The sequence below is a fragment of the Miniopterus natalensis genome, chromosome X (assembly GCF_054644295.1).
Source record: "Miniopterus natalensis isolate mMinNat1 chromosome X, mMinNat1.hap1, whole genome shotgun sequence".
NCBI lineage: Eukaryota > Metazoa > Chordata > Mammalia > Chiroptera > Miniopteridae > Miniopterus > Miniopterus natalensis.
The window spans coordinates 68,933,224-68,952,828 of NC_142103.1; the positions used below are offsets into that span (position 1 = coordinate 68,933,224).

Sequence of the window (19,605 nt, forward strand, 5' to 3'; positions counted from 1 at the left end):
ATGTTTCTCTCGCATCAATGTTTCTATCTCTCTCTCCCTCTCCCTTCCTCTCTCTGAAATCAATAAAAACATATTTCAAGAAAAGAAAACCCTGCATCAGCATCAGATAGTTTAAAGACTTTATGGTAGAGTAAAGATGGGATCAGTCTAAAGGCAGCCACCAAGAATGGCTTCCTACCCACACTCCTAAGAAACAAACACCTGGAAAATGAGTCTCTGCCAGAATTTCACTCAGTTGGATTTTCTGCTGTCTCACTGACAACTTTAGAGTTTCTTTTGCTGGTTCCTCCTCTTGGCCACAATTTCTAAGTGTTATAGGGCTCTGGGCTCAGTCCTTGGTTCTTTTCTCTTCTCTGTATTCACTTTCTTGGTGATCTCATCTAGTCCTTTCAATTTACTATCTATACCCTGACAACTCTCAAATTCATAGTTCCAGCCCAGGCCTCTCACTGACTTTCAGACTCACATTTCTAACAACTGACTTGACATTTCCACTAGAATATCTAACAGGCATCTCAAACTCAACATGTCCAGAAAACAACTCCTTGACTTCCACTCCATCTTCCAACTTGTTCCACTTGTTCCTTGTTCCCCATCTCAGTTTTTTAGGCCAAAAACCATGAAGTCAACATTGACTCCATTCTCTCTCTACTGCACATCCCATGAGCGAGGTTCTATCTTCAAGATATATCAAGCAGCTAACCACTTTTCACAAATTCAAAAGCTGCTATCCTAGTCTCGGTTACCATTATAGTTTGCCTGGATTGCAATACTCATCTTCTAACTGGCTTTCCTCCTTCTATACTTGCTTTCCTTCAGTCTGTTCTTAACAAGGCAGTGATCCTGTTATAGAAACCAGGACCTATTTAAATGGAAGGATATTTCCTGTTCATGAATCGGAAAACTCAACATTGCAAGGATGTCATATCTTCACAGGTTGATCTACAGATATGATGCAACCCTCCTCAATAATGAACCTTGTCCGCACCCTGCCGCCACTCACGAACATCAATTCCAGGTGAGCCTCAGTGGGGAAGGCAGGCAATCACTTTGACGTGTTCCCTCTGCTTTATTGGACCCCTTTTTGCTGAGACTCATGCTCATATTCTATTATTTTACTGTTTTTATTCATTATTCATTTCACTCTCCAAAATCTGCTCACCTACTCTTTTCAGTTTTCCATTTCTGTCTACTGCTCACATGTTAGTGCATTGAGACCCTTTGGGTAATCAGCATATACTCATTTCATCGAGGTTATCAGAAGGAAGCAACATGTGTAACGGTCACATCGCTAGGCACATTGGGGGAGGTCTTTGCCAGTGATCCAGTTCCTCAGTCAGAATGGGAAATTTATACAATTTGAAGTGAGTTTGCATTCCTCAAACTTCTACAATTCCTTTAAAATGTGGCCTTATAGGTATCAGTGTAGGAGTGATTATATTTGGATGAAGAGAAAGGGAGAAAGACAAAGGTAAGGAGAGAGGGAGGGAGGGAGGGAGGGAGGGAGGGAGGGAGAGAGAGAGAGAGAGAGAAGTCCATAAGAATCAAGAGCTTTACAGAAAAAGGCAAACGAGGCCTCCAGGAGAGCACTGCAATGGACCAAACTGATGGGGCTGGCTTAGCATTATGTGGATGGTGACGGCTTGGTAAAAAACCACATCACTAGCGTGTAGCTAGTTAAAATTTGGAAAAAAACATTTCCGTTGGTATGATGAATGAGGCTGATGGGATTGTTGAGAATAGAAGAAAAGAGCTGGTCTATTGTCTCAGAGGTCACTATGCATGTGAGCGGCAAAGAATGGAATCAAGCACAGCTGATATAAAAGATACCACTTTCTGTACCAAATGGGCCTCCGAGTGGCTCCAAACAAACACCAGGAGCTTAGACTCAGGTGGAGAAGCCATCACATGGACATGACTAAGGGACCAGGGTTCTGACTTCTTTCAGCATCTACAGGGGCCCAAGGAGTTAAGAGGAGCTAGGCCTCTCTCTGTACCTGAATATTAGCATCCAACACTTACCTTTCCTGGTTCTTACGTTATCTAGACCAGAGAGAGAGATTCTTCTTGGTGCCATAGTGCATTCTGGCTTCTTGATGCTGCTGTGCCTACTCCATAGTAGCTGCTCCTCTTGGCGCCGTTCAGAGAGATGGATTGGCTTAGGGGGGCGAGGAGGTGGAGTGTTGGGCACAAGGTCTAGTTCTTTTACCCCATAAGGCAAAGAACCTTGGTTTTTATCTATGTGATTGGTGGAATTTAAGGAAGTTTCCAGCAATGGTGAAGAAAAGTGGTCCCTGGATGGTCCATTGATATTTCTACTCCAGATCAGGGCAGCCTGAGGCCTTGTGGAAGGTGCCTCCTGAGATCCATCCCCGTGGGCAGAGGGGTGGACCAAGTTAATGTAGGGCAGCGGCTGCAGGCCATCAACAAAAACGTCGTCGAATGAAGTCTGTTCCAATGAACGGTCTGAGTTTGACCAGCTGTCGCATCTAGTGGGTAAACTGAAGGAAGAAAAGCATATGCATTTGACTGAAATGTAGCAGGTCCCTGGCAGCTACAGTTGGTACCGTAGCGACACTACTGATACATCCTTGGCAGACGTCTGAAGAAGAAAGCCATCCATCCATCACAAAAACCATGCAGGCCTCATTCCCATTCTTTGAGTATCACCTTTTATTTTACTTATACAGCTACATTCCCTCTATGCCCTTGGTCACACCAACCCCTTGATGCAGAAAAAAAATAGTTTGTTGATTTTTTTCATATGAAAATGCAAGGTTAGAAATGAAAGCCACAAAGCTAAAATACATGACTCATTTTGTTTAGTATACCGCATGCTTCACCCTTCATAGTGGTTGATAGTGATCTGTCTCTGCCTTGTCAGTAGCAGAAAGAGAAAAGAGAGCAAATACGCCCACTAGAAGATGCTACAGCTAAATGGACTGATTTGGTCAGGCACACTGAGCACATCTCAGTGACACGCCCTGAAAGAGGAGGCAGTGTGGGCTCTGCAAACAGAGGAGAGTGTGCAAGAGGCCTGGCTCAGAGAGTCCAGAGCATAAGCATACCTGGCATGGTGCAGTCTTCCAGTCTCACAGTTGGACAGAATCAGATAATCAGGAAGGAAGAGAAACTCTGACTCACTTCTGGTTTCCTCAGTACCTATGGTATTAGAGCTTGGGTCATCTCTTGGCAAGGAGGAGCTGACAGCATGGGCGGTGTGAAGGGAGCTGGCAGGGGGTGGCTGGAGGGAGGAGGGCGTGTGAGAGAGGCTCTCCACGGAATCTGCTGGAGAAATCATTTCCCAGGTTAACATTTAAGAATGGCTATAACACTCACTTGCAATTTCTCAAACAGCATCTAAAGAAGCCAAATAGAAGATGCAAATCACAGCTGGTGTTTGTACTGATGGAGGAGACCATTTCCCCAAGCTATAAACAATGTCTGGGAAAGAAGGCCAATTATGTTCCAAGAGTGAAGTGTTGAATCAATTAAGAGTAAAAAAACAACAACACAAACCCAAGCATTCTTGGTATAAAAATTAGCAGTTAGATAGTCTCCACACAGCTTCTTTATGGCCTTCAGCCACAGGCCTGCATCACAGTTTATTCACTCACCAAATTATTTATATATATATATGCATATTGAATACATATATATGTACTTACATATGCATTTCTGCATATATAGATACATGCTTATTTATGTCTACAGAGATGGGCAAAAGTAGGTTTACAGTTGTGAGTACACAAAAGTATATTGTTGTATTATTATATATTTTTGTATTATATACTTTTCCTGACAAATTAAACTACTCTTGTCCACCCCTACATATGGAATATCTACTTTGCGCCTACTATGTGACCAGGACTGTTCTAACTCTGCCAATATAGCCAAGACAAAGACTGTGCCCTTACCGTCCACCAGAGGAGACAGACAAGTAACACATAAATAAAGAATACCATTAACAATTGACTGTTAATGACGTAGAAGGAAAAGGAAGGGAAAAATGGGGTGTTGTGATGGCTAGTAAAGCCCACATTTCTCAAGGAGCATAACATTCAGAAGCTCCCAATGAAAAGTCTGCTTTTATTTCCCCTTTGAACCAAGTTGGCAGGAGTTCAGAATTCCTGAGTCAGAGTAGCTCAGAACTGCCTGGGTTCAAGTCCAGGCTCTACTATCTGGCTGTTGTGAACATGGGCAAGTTACCTTCCTGCTCCAAGTTTCCTTCTCTGTAAAGCAGAGAATAGTACATATGCCACAGAATCGGTCTAGGATAAGACGAGCTAATATGCAAAAGCATTTAACAAAGTTTCTGGCCACAGCCTGCACAATGTGCTGACTACCTATGGCTGCTGGAGGCAGAACCAAACACTATGTGTGAAAAGCCACCGAAAGCCCTTTGGGTGTGGTTTTCAGATGAAGAGGACTCTTCCCATACACTCTTTTAAAAACTAAGGGGAGATACAGGGAATAAAAGAGATCATAGGGGGTTTCTGGCTTCCTCCAACTTCATGCCAGAGCTTTCCATTTCCTGCCTGGTGCCTTACTCATTCCTGTTCCTCTCTGGAAATTAGGAAACATGTTATATGTATCTAGGTTTTAGGATAATTCCTGGATTATCCTAAAACAGAGGAAACATAACATGATACACAAACATATATCTAGTTTGGGCTGAAGGTAGGCAGGGACCAGGGTAATGATGAGTGAGCGGCAAGGCCGAAGGAGTTGGTCAGGGAGGCTCTGCCTGTTCGCCACGTGAGAACCCAGCCACGGTACATTCACTGCCACTTCGTTAATAAGCTTCATCTGCTGTAGCAAGGATAAAGAACTCGCCATCACTTCATTTCCTTTTATTTGAGTGCTGTCAAAGCTCAACAATGTGACTGAATAGCTTCACTTCATAAGCTTCCCTGGTTGGTGGGGGGGGGGGGGGGGGAGATTGTCCTCAGGAAACTCTCACACATGCTGGTGGTGGAGATGCAACTCTGACTCTCCACCACCACCTAGCGTTTAATGTAGATATTTCAGTGGCCAATGATAAACACTTGGTAACTGAAAATGTTGAAGCAACTGTTGACCACAGAATTTAGGAGTAAGGTTTTATCTACCAGACTAAGGGTACAAGAAATCAGATTGAACGTTCCATGATTTGAAGATCAGGGCATGCTGCTCAACACAAAATCCACGAAAGGGAGTGAATTGTAATCCTAAGTGCATTATACCTGGTATATTACATAGAAAAGGCAGAGAGAGAGAGAGAGTGTGTGTATGAAAGAGAGAGTGAGAGTGAGAGAGAGAAAGGGAGGAGAAAGAGCCTCATGAGTCATTAGCTTCCACTGCCCAGAAATGGCCCTGGGCAAACTTGGAGCTAATTTCGCTTGCAGAGACCTTGAGCCAATTGGAGATATGAGGAATTCTTCCCTGCCTATAATAAGTAGCTAAATTTTGTCTTTCTACCATCTAATCCTAAGCAATACAAGAGGTAACAGAAAAGCTGGAGTTCCACGAATTTTTGAAAGACAGTGATATTAATATTTCTAGAAAATCAGCAGCAGCAGCATGGGGAAAATCAGAGCCCTACAGGATGTCCTCACCCACGTTTTACCTTCACTGAATGCATTCTATGTGGCTTATGAGAGCAAAGGCACAGAGTGGCTTCGCAGCCACTGAAGTTGCCTGTACTGCTCAGTGGGTGGTACATTTGCACCTGGAGTCTAAAACCAGGTGAAAGAGAAATTTCTGGTACTGTATTTGGTGGGTGGGAACAGTTCTGATATGTTAGCCTGCCAAAACCCCCTCAAAGGAGGTGGGCATGGCGCCTTGAACGGTTTTCCCACAGTAGCTCTCTTGTGCACATGCAGCATCCCAGGCCACCCCTTTAGCACACAGGAACCCTGACTCTGTTCTCACCTGCACCGTCCTCCAGGTGACCGAGGTTGCACACCTGACTGATGCTGTGTACCCACACCTGCATCTCTTCTTCGGTCTTGGCCACCAGATAGAATGTACGAGAAGTAGTCTTAACAATGAACACGAAATTATTCTGAAATTCCTTCCGGACAAAACCAGGGCCCGCATGCTTCCACACGGCACACTCGCTGAGGTCTATCACACGAATGGGCTTGCTCGAGTGTTTGTTCCTGTAGTACTCCAAGACGTCAGGGTTGCCACTCATGCGGCCCCGCCGGAGGACAAACCAGCGCTTGCGCCAGGCCTGCAGAGAGGCAATTCAACAAGGAGTTACTGGACCAATTGCTCTTGCTTCTCAGACTCTGCCAAGAGCCTATTTCGTGACAAAGACAGCAAAAAGAAGTAAACCAGCCATTGTAACGAAGAAACGCAAAGTCCACTCCATTTTGGATTAAAGGACTAGTGCACCATCTTCAAATCTGCTCTGAGGGAGTGTAGTAATAGGATTCACACCCACAGATGGAAGGACCAGAATTATGCAATCAAGGCAGCAAAGACATGTAATACAAATCCATTTATACTCAGGCTTTTTAAAAAAACCTTAGTAATGAAGAACAAGAAGGAAGATTTCTTATCACTATTTATCTCAATCCCAAAGCCAATATCACATATTAAAATCATGTGCAAATCATAAGTGCCCATCATTCTCAGTATCATCTAACATTGTTATTTAACTTCTAGAGAATTGCTCAACTAGAAAAATCATATACGTTGGAGAGGAGAGAGGATTACCATTATCTGAAGTTGATGACTGTCTTTCTATAAAACCCCCAAGATGATTAAAATACAAGTAGAATTCTAAGAGAATTAAGTAACATGTTGCTAGTTACATTTCTTATGTGAGAAAACCATTTTCTATGTGTTTTACCACAATCCATTTTAATCTCCAAAACTATCCTATAGGAAACATAACTATTTTATGTCCATTTTATGTATGAAAAAAAAAATGAGAAATTAACTAATGTGCCCAAGGCCATACAGCACTAAGCTGCTGTAGGAGTGGATTTGAACTCAAGTCAGGGTGAAAGGATCAGTAATTAATGTGAAGTAAAAAAGTAGAGGGGGTTGTGCAGCCAAATCTTTAGAGATGTCTGACTGTAAAGCAGAGATCTCTGGGGTCAAGGGATTATTTTTTAAAGATAGAAGACATATGTATTACCCCCACCTAAATCACAGTGTTTCTCAACCAGGGATTGAGATGCCTTACAGCACATCTGCAAATAAATGTGTTTTGCTTGTCATGAAGGCTGGGGTTGGAGTGGAACAAGAATTGTCTGGCTTGAAACTATCAGTGCCCTGTTGAGAAACACTGCAGCAATTGAAAGATGCTTTCCTTAGTGCAATAAAAATCTTACAAAGAATCAATCTTGAGGTAAGATGATGGGCAAAGCTTAGTCCATGCTCAAAAAACAAAAGAAAATGATGCTACAAAGAAACCAGTGCTGAGATAATGGCAGACTGTTTGGCATGCCACTGGATCTACTGAGGAGGACTTAAGCCTCCTTGGCTCCCCACTCAGCCTTGACCTAGAATGTTTGCTGCAGACAGTACCCAGAAGACGTGCAAATCCCAACAGATAAAAGGATAGCTACCTTTTTGGGTATAAGGCATGGGGAAAGAGGTATTTGCAAGTGACCATAGTCGCACGATTCTAAGGAGTCCTCAGTATCTGTAAACTTCCTTGCTGCCTCCTGGAGGCAGGGAGAAAGAAACGAGGACTCGCCTGGCTGGGTGTGGCTCAGCGGTTGAGCATTGACCTAGGATCTAGGAGATCAAGGTTCGATTCCCGATCAGGGCCCATGCCCAGATTGTGGGCTTGATCCCCAGTCGGGGGGTGCAGGAAGCAGCCGATCAATGACTCTCTCATCGTTGATGTTTCTCTCTCTCTCCCTCCCTCTTCCTCTCTGAAATCAATAAAGATATATTAAAAAAAAAAAAAAAAAAATGAGGACTCTCCTCAAGTGCCTTATCTTTTACATTTAGGTGCCCTTTACTCAGTGCATGCCATCTGACCAGCCCCTGTGGACAGCATGTGCTTGCTTTCTGCTGGAGAGAACTGAGCACAGACAAGGGTAACAGGCTGATGGGTTGACAGCGGGGGCTTTCTTCCATTGGAGAGGCTCAATGTTGCAGTTGGCAAATGCAAGTGGAGAGATTTATAGCTTTGTGGTTTGCTCTCCTGTGCAATGGCATGTGTGACAGCAGGAAGTGTGGGGTTCTGCCAGGAGGCATGGTGACCACTGGGACAGGAAGTCTTTTATATCTCTAGCTTCATTTATGCCTGACACATTTACAAGCCCACCAGCTTTGACCAAGAGGCCAGGGAGAAAGGAAAAGCCACCGTTTGGAGTGTTCTCAGCTCCCTCCCTGCCCAGCAAACATAAGTTCTGAGGCAGCAGAGAATCTGATAGAACACTGCAGAGGGGAAGGCCAATTGGCACAAAGGACCTGCAATTATGCCTCAAAATCAAAAGCCCCTTTGAGCCCATAGCAGGGGCAGCCATCAGAAGGAGGGCAGTTGCTCCATGTCAGGTTGGGACAGGGAGGGGAAAACAGTGCCTGGCAGGTGAGCCCTGGCTTGGTTCTGCCTTTACAGATAGTGTAAAGCTCCGAAGAGATGCTTGGCCACTCAGAAGAGGGACAGAGCAGTGTGATTAAGTTCTTATTTTTAAGATGGGAGAAATAACAGCATGTTTGTGTGCTCATGGGAGTAATCCAGGAGGGAGAGAAAAATTATTGCTTCAATAAATTCCTGTTGCAAAAACACGGTGTTGAATGCAGTGGAGACACTAAACATGAGGAAAGGAGCTCAAGTGTCCTTGTGAAGTTTGGAGCGAGGGAGGCGGGAAACTTGGGCTTCTGGCAGTGACTGAAGCAAACAGGAAACTAAGGCCTCGTCCTGGTGTTCCCTGTGACAATGTGGGCCCAAGAAAGGGGCCTTGGAGATGAAAGAATGTCACGTATGCCTGCTAAGGAAAGCTTTCATAGGGAGCCTGGGCTACCCTAAACTTTCCAAAGGCCACTTTGGTAGGGATACATGAAGAGGAGGGGGTTAGAAATATGAAATGGGTGCACTAGTAGGGGCGTCAACCAGAAGCGGTGCGCGTGCAAACAGAATGACATGGACACGTTTGGTTTTCACTCATTTGTTCAATAAGTATCTGTTAACAGGCTGGACACTGTACAAAAACTGAGAAAATGGAGGTGAACAAGCCACAGGCCCTGCCACTCACAGTCTTGTGGGCATCAAGGAAGTGGTCAGATGGATAAACAGACAATTGCTGTCAGTGAGATAAGTGTTATGATAAAGGAAAGCCAAAATGCTATGGTAAGACACAAGAGAGACATCTCTATTAGATTGGTGGGTCTAGGGAAGCTTCCAGAGGAAATGATGGCTAAGCTAAGACTGAAGGGCTGAGGAAGCAGCATGTGTAGGTGCAGGTGGTTCAGCAGAGCTGGGAGGCAAACAGGAGAGCAGAAAGGGGAAAAAGTCACCCCTGAACTTGAATAAGATGTAGCATAATTTTCATGCTAAATCAGGCAAACTCATCAGTCTCCCTCAGGTATTTAAATCTCTACCTAACAGTTGTCATCATGCAAAAGCAGAAATTCTTGGAACTCTTTGTTAAGTAGGTGGAACCAGAGGCTATGTTCAGTCCTGTTCCATCAGGCTTATAGGCTTTTGCAAGTGGGAGATGTGTGACAAAGACCCCTAAAAGCAGTCATCCAGCACCAAGGTGAAGCTCTTTCCAGTGAAACAGTTCCACAAGGAAGTTATCCAATATGAAGGGTAACATGGAAAAGACACAAGCCCAGCCGGGCGTGGCTCAGCAGTTGAGCATCGACCTAGGATCCAGGAGATCAGGGTTCGATTCCCGGTCAGGGCACATGCCCGGGTTGTGGGCTTGATCCCCAGTCGGGGGTGTGCAGGATGCAGCCGATCAATGACTCTCTCATTGATATTTCTATCTCTCTCTCTCCGTCTCCTTTCCTCTCTCTAAAATCAATATATATTTAAAAAAAAAAAAAAAAAAGGACACAGGAACCCAGGTGGTGTGGCTAAGTGGTTGAGCGTTATCACATGCACCATGAGGTCATTGATTCGATTCCTGGTCAGGGAACATGCCTGGGTTGGGAGCTCGATCCCCAGTAGGGGGCATGCAGGGGGCAGCCGATCAATGACTCTCTCTCATTGATGTTTTTATTTCTCTATCCCTCTCTCTTCCTCTCTCTCTAAAATCAATAAGAACATTTTTTTTTTTTTTTAAAGGACACAGGAGCTAACCTGAAGAAGTTTCCATTGGATAAAGATGTAACAATTTGAGCTTTAATAAGTATAATCATTTTAGTGGCTTGAAATCCATCAAATATGGTTAAATCCATGAGTTCTCATGATATTACAAAAGAAAAAAGAATTTGTCATCCTCAGAGGACTTGAGGGAACCACCTCATTATCTTGCAAATTGGTAAGGGGAAAGAAGTGAGCATTATCCTGCCTTGCCCAAATAAGCCATCCCACTGAGCAGATGAAGGGAAATACCTTTTTATAAATGTATTCTGACTAATAAAGGAAAACAAATGATAGAATTAGAATATCACCATTTTGCTATCCCCGGTGAAGTAGTAAGTATAAATACATCGACCTAGGATCCAAGAGATGGCAGTTCGATTCCCAGTCAGGGCACATGCCCAGGTTGCGAGCTCGATCCCCAGTAGGGGGCATGCAGGAGGCAGCCGATCAATGACTCTCTCATCATTGATGTTTCTACCTCTCCCTCTCCCTTCCTCTCTCTGAAATCAATAAAGATATATATTTTTTAAAAGATTTTAAATGACATTTAAGAATATATCAAAAAATTTTCAATGTGCCAGAATAAATTATAGTGTCTAGAGGATGCTCATTTGAGTGATAAAAACCTAAAAAAGGCAAAGAAGAGGTCTCTAGACATATCAGAAATAACAGTTATGGGGAGAAGGAGGAGGTTGTAATCAGGATGGGGCACATGGAGAGGCTTCAGCAGTGGGTGGCAAAGTTACTTTTCAACTGGTTGCTGGTTAGAAGGGGGCTCACATAATAGTAATTTACTGAGCCATACATTTTTTAAAATGTGTTTTCTTTTATGATAAAAAGGATTTTAAAACAATTCCTCTGGTCAGGGCATACTAAAGGATTCATTCAATAAAGTTACTGTCTACTATGTGCCAGGCACTGTGCACGAAAGAAGGGTCCTGACTTGCCAGGGAAATGGTAAGCTCACAGAAAGCACGAGGACCCGAGGGCTGCTGTCTCTTCTGACTGGGAGATGTTTACATTTTACAAGTGCAGGATTGCTGGCTTCTACGGCTGCACTGGACTCCACCTTCTTCCCTCGGGCCTTCTCTGCTGAGCTGGTCATGAGCAGCTTGGGAAGCCAAGATGGAAAAGGGTGAGGTAAACAGTTCAGGAAAGACTGTGAAGATGAGCATATCCTGGGCCAAGAGGCTCTAAAAAGCAGAATCATTGTGCAAACAAGTATCCACAATTATGACTCAGAGAAAGAGTACAAAAGGGGGGGGGGGGCTGAATTGAAAGTCGAAGGACCCACATTTGAATTCTGATTCTACTTTGGATTTTCTGGGTGACCTGGCTGTGAACTTCAGTTCTGCCATCTGTAAATGAAGATAAACTTTGTCCTGCCTCCCTTATGGTATAATTGCAGTGAACCAATGAGAAATGGATAACAAAATATTATCAATTTGAAAGTAACTTATAAAATAATAATGAGATTGTTGGGCCCCAGGGCACAAGGCAAGGCTTGCCCCGGTAAAACTGCTTCTCCCCTTCTGGAGCCCACATATCCCCACTGTGCACTGATGAACTCTGAGGGCTTTTCCAGCTCTGAACATCAAAAGATCAGTTTCCCATCAACCTTTCCCTGCCACAGCCACCAAGGTGAGTCATTACTACGCTGCCAGTATCATCTCCAACAACAAATACCTGCAATATCCTGTAACCTTGTGGCAAAGTATTTCTGCTCATTTCTAAAATATAAACTCTCCCAAGGAAAGTGTGTCTAGATCACAGGCTTGTTTGTTTTTATGGGATTGCTAAAGGAATAATTGAATTTCATCCTTCTGAGAGTAAAAGATATGTGATTTTCTCTCTTAAACCAATCCAACTTGCAGATTTCACAGTTTACAAATACTGCCTAGATTTTTCCTTGGTCAAGAGTGACCCACCAGGTTAAACAAAGTTGCAAGTATCCGCAAGACTGAGGTGGGTGCTGTGCACACTTGGAAAACTGCTATCACTTTAGTATCTAACGGAAGAGGGACTAAGACTTGAATCTGAACTCCCCTGTTACAGGTTGAATTGTGTTCCTCCTAAATTCATACACTGAAATCCTAACCCCCAGTACCTCAGAGTGTGACTGTATTTTGAGATAAGGTCTACCAAGTTAAAATGAGATTAGAGTGGGCCCCAATACAATATGACTGGTGGCCTTATAAAAAGGAAAACTTTGGACAGAGATATGCACAGAAGGAAGACATTGTGAAGAGACACAGAGAGAAGACAACTAACAACAAACCAAGGAGAGGGGCCTGGAACAGATTCTTTCCCACAGACCTCAGAAGGAACAGACCCTGCCGACACATTGATCTTGGACCTCCAGCCTCCAGAACTGGGAGACAATAAATTTCTGTTGTTTAAGCCTTCCAGTTTGTGATACTTGACTACAGCAGTGCCAGCAAACCAATACATTCTCCAACTTTTATTATGCACCCGAGTCACCTGGGAGAACTTTCATTTCTAGCCACTTTGGTGTACCTAGCTCTGAACTTGTCCCCTACCAATAAAAGCAATAGAAAACTAGACCAAATATATGAAACAACTGCTTTCAGACATTGGATGGCAGTCAGTGCAGGGCTGTGGTCGGTATGAGAAGAAAAACAAAAGAGTGGAGCCCAATGACCATCCTGGCTTTCAGCCTGTAGTCACATTTCAAGACTGTAGTGCAGGGAGAGCATCCCAAACAGAGCACAGCAATTTTGGAGAGTTGAGAAGACAGAGATCAGAATTCTGGATTCTGAATTGAAGTGGCTGAAATTTATAGAGCAAAATACCAGAGAGGAGGGAGCTATATAAAGGAAGAGCTCCAGAAATCTACAGAGGAGTTCCCCCATGGCTAAATAGTAACATGCACTTGTGTAGGGTGAAACCCCATGAGGGGAATCCAAAAACAACTACTGAGGTGGGGTGGGAGGGAACAGGAAGAGATTAACCAAATAACATACATACATATATGCATAGCATAACCCATTGACATAGACAACAGGGTGGGGAAGGCCTAGTGTGGGGTGAGGGCTGGGTGGAGGGGGGCAAAAAGGGAGAAAATGGGAGACATCTGTAATACTGTCAACAATAAAAAATATAATAATTAAACAAACAACTACTGAACACTCACAAGCTGAATAACTGCTGGAGCTCAGAGGGCTGGGAGATATTTGAGTTCTGACCAGCTAGCAAAGAGAAGCCTGAGACATTCAGCAGAGATTCTAGGAAGGCCATACCTTATTAGCCCTAAGAAAGCTTAGAAAGCAGCCTTGGAATGATTGAGCTGATCCTAAAGTTACTAAATATAGTTCAACCCTTTTTAAGGGAAGACAACAAAATCCAAGACATACAGCAATATAATATTTACAATGTAAAGCATCCAAAAATATAACTAAAAATGTAAAGAGGCAGGAAAATGTGACTCATAATCAGGAGAAAAATCAGTCAATAGACAGAGACTTAAAAATGACAGAGATAATAGAATAAGCAGACCAGATTTTAAAAACACCTATTACAATGTTTGAGATTTAAAGGAAAACTTACATAACTAGGAGAAAAATGGAAGATCTGGGTAAGAACAAAACGGAACTTGTGGAAGTAAAATATACAATATCTGAAATGGAAAAAAAATCACTGCATAGGCATAACAACATAGACACTGAAGAAGGCATCAGTGAACCTGAAGCACAGAAAGAGCTGGGGTGAAATGTACAGAATTACCCAGAGAGCTGCTAAAAATGCACATTCCTGGACCTCACTTCCAGACCCCAAAAATGTGCATTTTGGCATGCGTCTCTGCAGATTGTCATGTGTAAAGGCAGCCCCATTTTCAAAGGTAACTGCCCAAGGGTGGGAAAAAAGAAGTAGTGAACTACATCTATCTCCAAACCACGATCTCAAGGTAAACTATTTCAGCAGTGAATTTCTAACCTTTGGTGGGTTGTGAACACCTTAGAGAACATGATCAAATACATGGACCTTCTCTCATCAGAAACATACATGCATGTGTGCGTGCGCACACACACACACACACACACACACACACACACACACACTCGCTTAATGGCCTCATCCAGTCTCATTTCCCTTAACTGCTATCTATTTGATGATGATTTACAAAATTGTTTCCAACCCAAATCTTTCCCAGAAACTTCAGGCACGTATAACCAACCATCTGACATTTCCACTTACATCTTAAGTGGTCTCTCAAACTTAACGTGTCCAAAACTAAACCCTTGATTTCATGCCCCTTAAACCTACTCCTCTTCAAGCCTTCCAATAATATCTCAATAAATGGTACCACCATCCATCCATTTTCTAAATCCAAACCTTGGAGTGATCACTGCTTCCACTCTCCACATCCAAACCATTATAAAGATCTGTTGACTCTACTTTCAAAATATTCCAAATCAATGAATGCATTTTTCTCCATGCATCCCCACACAACACCCCTGGTCCAAGTCACTATTGTCTCTCACTTGGGTAATCGAAACAGTCTCTCAACTTCCTACATTCACTCTCAACTCCCCACCCCCATAAATCCATTCCCATTAGAGAAGTCAAATGCCTTTTAAAAGTATAAATCAGATCATGCTGCTCCCTTCCAAAGGCTTCCTAATGCCTTAATAATATAACATCCAAACTCATTAACCTGGCCTAGAAAGTCTCACATGAATTGGCCCTGCCCATCTCTCCCATTTCATCAAAACCCTTCTCTTGCTCTTTCACACTGGTCTTCTGCTGTTCTTGAACATGTGAAATCTCATTTCCATCTTAGGGTCTTTGACCTACTTGTTCCTTCTTCTTGATGTACTTTTACCAGATCTTTGCTTGACTGTCTTTCAGCTCTCAGCTTTTTGTCACTGAGACCTCAACTTAATTGTGACCTTCTCAGATCATCCAAATTAAAGTGGCCAACCAGTTATTCTGTACCACATTACCTTATATTAATTCCCTACATACTTCTTTCAATACCTAGTGTTTTTCTTTCTTGTTTGTTTATTTGAGGTATAGTGTTTGTATATACCCCACTCCCCACCTCTGGGTCCAGTACTAGAATGTGAGCTCCTGGGGAGCAGAGGCTTTGTCTGTCTTGATCACTTTATTCTCTGGGCCTAGTGGTACCTGGCACAAAATAGTTGCTCAGTAAACACTTGTTGAATGAATTCCACACATTATTTCATGGTATCATAGACCTATTTAGGTTTAAAACACTACTCTTGAGGAACAACTAGTTTTGTGGGTTCATAACAAGCCTAATCACCAGGATTTACTCATCATATATTTATGCCCTAGGAGCTGGGGATGTGATGGTGAACCAGATAGACACAGCCTCTAAGCTGGACCTTAGGCAATCAGGCAAGGCTTGGTACCATACTTTTAACTCAAACACAGCAAACTCTCTATCCAGACACTGCAGCATGTTGTTCAGGATTAAAGTGGAATATAAGAGTGATTAGCTAAGCATATCTAGGATGAGCTTTTCAGTTAATAAGATAGGTTACCAAGGCTGAAGTTTATAATGGACAAAACTTAGAAGTTTGAGCACTTTATTCCTGCACTCACTTCTACGTGCACAGTAAAATAAACCTGGCTGGGTTATAGCAAGTTTGTGGGGTTTTTTTGTTGGTTTTTTTTTTACTTCTTGGGTTCCAGAATTCACTCCAATAAAATTGAAGTGGCCTGTCTGGATTGTGTCCATTGTCTAAAGACACTGAAATGAACTGAGAAACATCCTGAAAGTCTCTGAGGCTGTAAAGAGACACCTCTGATTTAAACTGCTTTTCTGGCAAGAGTGATTACTGTCCCTTTGTTTCAGCGGAATTGGCCCCCTGCCCCCTCTGCAGTGGTGAAATCCCAAAGCTATGAAATCATTTCCTTCGCATGTGCACAGGATGGGTCAGCAACCTGCCTTCATAGCCAGGCTTTCCAACTCAGGCTGAGGGAACAAAACATCCATCTAGCTGCACTTGGAGCTCCAGGTTTTGATCCTTCAATACTGCTGTCATTTCGGCAATGGCAGCTTTCGACTTAACCTGCCAAAAGGAACTGTGTGGGCCTCTTCCCCTCCTGACTTATGGATGTGCTCCATTCTGTCCTGGCCAAGAGTGTCCAGAGATCCAGGATTTGGTGCTTAGATCCTGATTGTTCTGATTGCTTACAGGTGTTGGTCTTCTGAGCGGCTCTTTCAGTGGCCTTGTGGTCAGGCTGTGGGAGATGCCGCAGATTAGAGGACAACAAGGAGAAAAAAATGTTGCTAAGAACCTATGGACAGTAATGCCTGGATCTATTGTGAAAACCTTTCGAGTTGTATGTGAATGGCCTGACAGAGAATTTCTCACTATTACATATGAAGAGAAGTGCAAAGTTGGAAGTAGACCTAGTTTGGAGAGCATCTGAAGTTGCAGGCAGAATAAAGGAACTCTAGAAACCAAGACACAGCCAATGAACATCAGCTAATCTCCAACCTTCCCTGAGACTTTAGCCTTTGCTGACCTAGCCTGTATGCTTCGTGATGGCAGGAACACCACCTGTCTTGGTCCTTGAAGTACTTCCAGTATCTGTAAAAGTCTTAGTGTACAATACATAATGCATTGTTGTGGACTGAATGACAGACTGAACTGGTGTGGCTATAAAAGGCTAACAGGAGAAATCCTGTGCTAGAAGAGATCTGTATATTGATTGCAGTGGTGGTCACATGAACCCACACATGTAATGAAGTTGTACTGACACACAAACACACGCACAACACATATGCATACACATGAGTGCATGTATAACAGGTAAAACCTGCCACATATCTTGGGTGGTACCAATGTCATTTGCTTGTTATAAGACTGGACTGAAATTGTACAAGATACTGACATGTGGAGGGACTGGGGAAAGGGCCAGAGGCCTCCTGTACATTTATCTGCAACTTCCTGGGGATCTAATTAAGTTTCTAAATAAGTTTACAAAAAGATAGTCAAAAAGAAGTTAAAGAAAGTACAGAAGCCCTGGCTGGTGTGGCTCAGTTGGTTGGGCATTGTCCTATACACCAGAGGGTTGCCGGTTGGATTCCTGGTCAGGGCACATGCCTGGGTTTCGGCATCGATCCCCAGTGTGAGGCATGCAGCAGGCAGCCGATAGATGTGCTCTCACATCAGTGTTTCTCTCTCTCCCTCTCCCTTTCTCTCTCTCTAGGAACTGATAAAAAGAAAAAAAAAAGAAGTACAGAAAAGGAAGCCTAGAAGAGGTGGGGCAAATAAAAAGCACAAAATAAGGTGCTTGTTTTCAATCCAAAAGCATCAGTAACTACATTAAATGGAAACTGACTAAATCATCTAGTGAAAACATGTTTATTGAATGGGTGGGCACAAGGGGGAAAGATAAATATGACCCAAGCCTTGCTCTTATGATGCTCAAAGTGGTCTTGTGGACCACGTGCTGTGACAGAATGTGCCACATGTGTGAATTTGTAACTTCCAAGGTGGCTGGAGTGACAGAGGACAAAGCTAGAGGAGTGGCAGCAGCCAGGTGGTGGAAGACATGGTGAGTGTAGAATTGACGGTACTGGCTCACAAACTGCATGCGGGCCATGAGGGAGAGGGAGGGGTCCAGGCTGAATCAGAGGCTCTGGTTTGCCCCTGGGCAGATACGATCACTGTGTCATGTGTTACCAAGTGCCAGGAGTCCTCTGCATGGAACGAGGGCAAATGATCTTTCACTGATGGCATTTCTTTCTCTTACAAGTTTATCAAGTTATATTAATAAACTTGTGAAGTGGTCAAGGCAGCTAATTTTCCAGAAAAAGCTGGTCCTCAGAGAGATGAAATGCCTTATTCATTGATCCAAGTCTCATGGCTCCCTTTCAGTGTTCAAGAACACTGTTTAACTTAAGAACCTGAATTAGAATTGTTGAAATTATAGAGAGAAAAGAGAGCTACAGTAGGAAGAGGGTATATACTGTTCGAGTTGGTTGGTGACCCAATAAGATAGCTTAAAACTTTATCAGGCAGGTTTTCAAGCTGGTGGCTCCTGCCACTCCTGTAGTTTACTGGGAGGCATTTGGAAGGAAACAGACTTACAGAGCATATTACCCTCAAAGTCACATACATGTTAGAGCACTTTCAGCAAAGATTATTCTATCACAAGGAACTGTCAAAGCTGTTTCCCCGATTCAGCTCTGTTTCTGTCCCTTCGTGTACAAACATTGTTCCCTGAACCCAGAAGACACAGAAGAAAAAAGAAAGAGGAATAAGACTTGTCTGATTTACTGACTTTTCATTTCCTTTTGCATCCTCCCTCATCCCTGTTCCTCTACGAGCAGGTTCTCCCCACCGTGCTTTTCTTGTTTTTGTGTTGCTATTGACATCTACTTAGTAAATGCTAGTTAGTGTTTAGAAAACGTAACAACTCAACCACTGAGTGCCATTTGTAAAGCCCTGAGGAATGTTGGATGTGGTCCCAGAACATGAGATGAAAGAAGGCATTTGGTAACAACTTAGAGATTTTCGGTAACTTCCCAAGGCCCGCTTCTTTAAGCCTACCTCCCATTCTCTTCCCAGTGGTTTCACCTTGAAAATGCTCAGGAAGTTTGGGGTGTGTTTATGTGTTGCAAAATGTGTATCATTGAAGAAACAGAATTCTGGTTAATGTTCTATTTTCTGTTGTGTTTTACTCAAGAGGGTCCTTTCTCTCCGCCTTCTACTTCCTTGCCAAGGGGGGACCACAAAGGCTATGGGACCCAAGGTCAGCAGGTCGGGAATTTCCAGAAGCAGGTTACATGGCTTCTCTCTGCCCTGGCTCAGTGCCACTAGACCTGGGATTGCTGGTGACCCTTCAGCCTGATGGCCTGTAACCTTCTGCTCGCTGCCAGATAGAGTTGGGACTCGTCCCAGGCGTGGAATAACTTCCTGTGATTGTCCTAGAGATGGCCTGGCCCACAGGATCTGCTTCCATGGCTTGTCAACACAGGCAGAAAAATCTTGTATCTCTGTGATGCAGTGGGCTTTGAAAGGAGGAATCCTGAGGAGGAATGTTCAACAGAGATAAGTGTGCCACGCTACATGACATGGACTTGACCTTCCTCATGTATTGTCAATCTAAGTGCCACTGAATGTCCTGACTAGTTTCTCATTATTTCTTGTATGGCAGAATCTTAGAGGTCATTAAGACTCACTAATCAAATTTGCAGGTGTTATGAACCTGGGAGGGTCACCAATACATTAGGTATCAGGCTCAGGATGCAAAATGGTGGGTTGGAACAATGGGCTAAAACCAAAACAGGAATAAACAATTATTTTAAACTCTAGTAAGTTCTGTGATAGATCAAGAGT

The 19,605-nt window shown here is 43.4% G+C and overlaps 1 protein-coding gene across 3 annotated transcripts in view; it reads right to left on the reverse strand.

Annotated features, from left to right (window-relative positions):
* Positions 1–19,605, reverse strand: part of GAB3 (GRB2 associated binding protein 3) — a 62,674-nt gene that overhangs the window by 12,656 nt on the left and 30,413 nt on the right. For 2 of the 3 annotated variants that reach the window (XM_087813625.1, XM_087813623.1), the window contains exons 2-4: positions 5,914–6,217; positions 3,069–3,288; positions 2,023–2,501 (exon numbers count right to left, since the gene is read on the reverse strand). In XM_087813625.1, coding sequence (XP_087669751.1) covers positions 2,023–2,501; positions 3,069–3,288; positions 5,914–6,217 — 1,003 coding nt within the window. The remainder of the gene's footprint in view (positions 1–2,022; positions 2,502–3,068; positions 3,289–5,913; positions 6,218–19,605) is intronic. The other variant, XM_087813624.1, reaches the window with a different exon arrangement.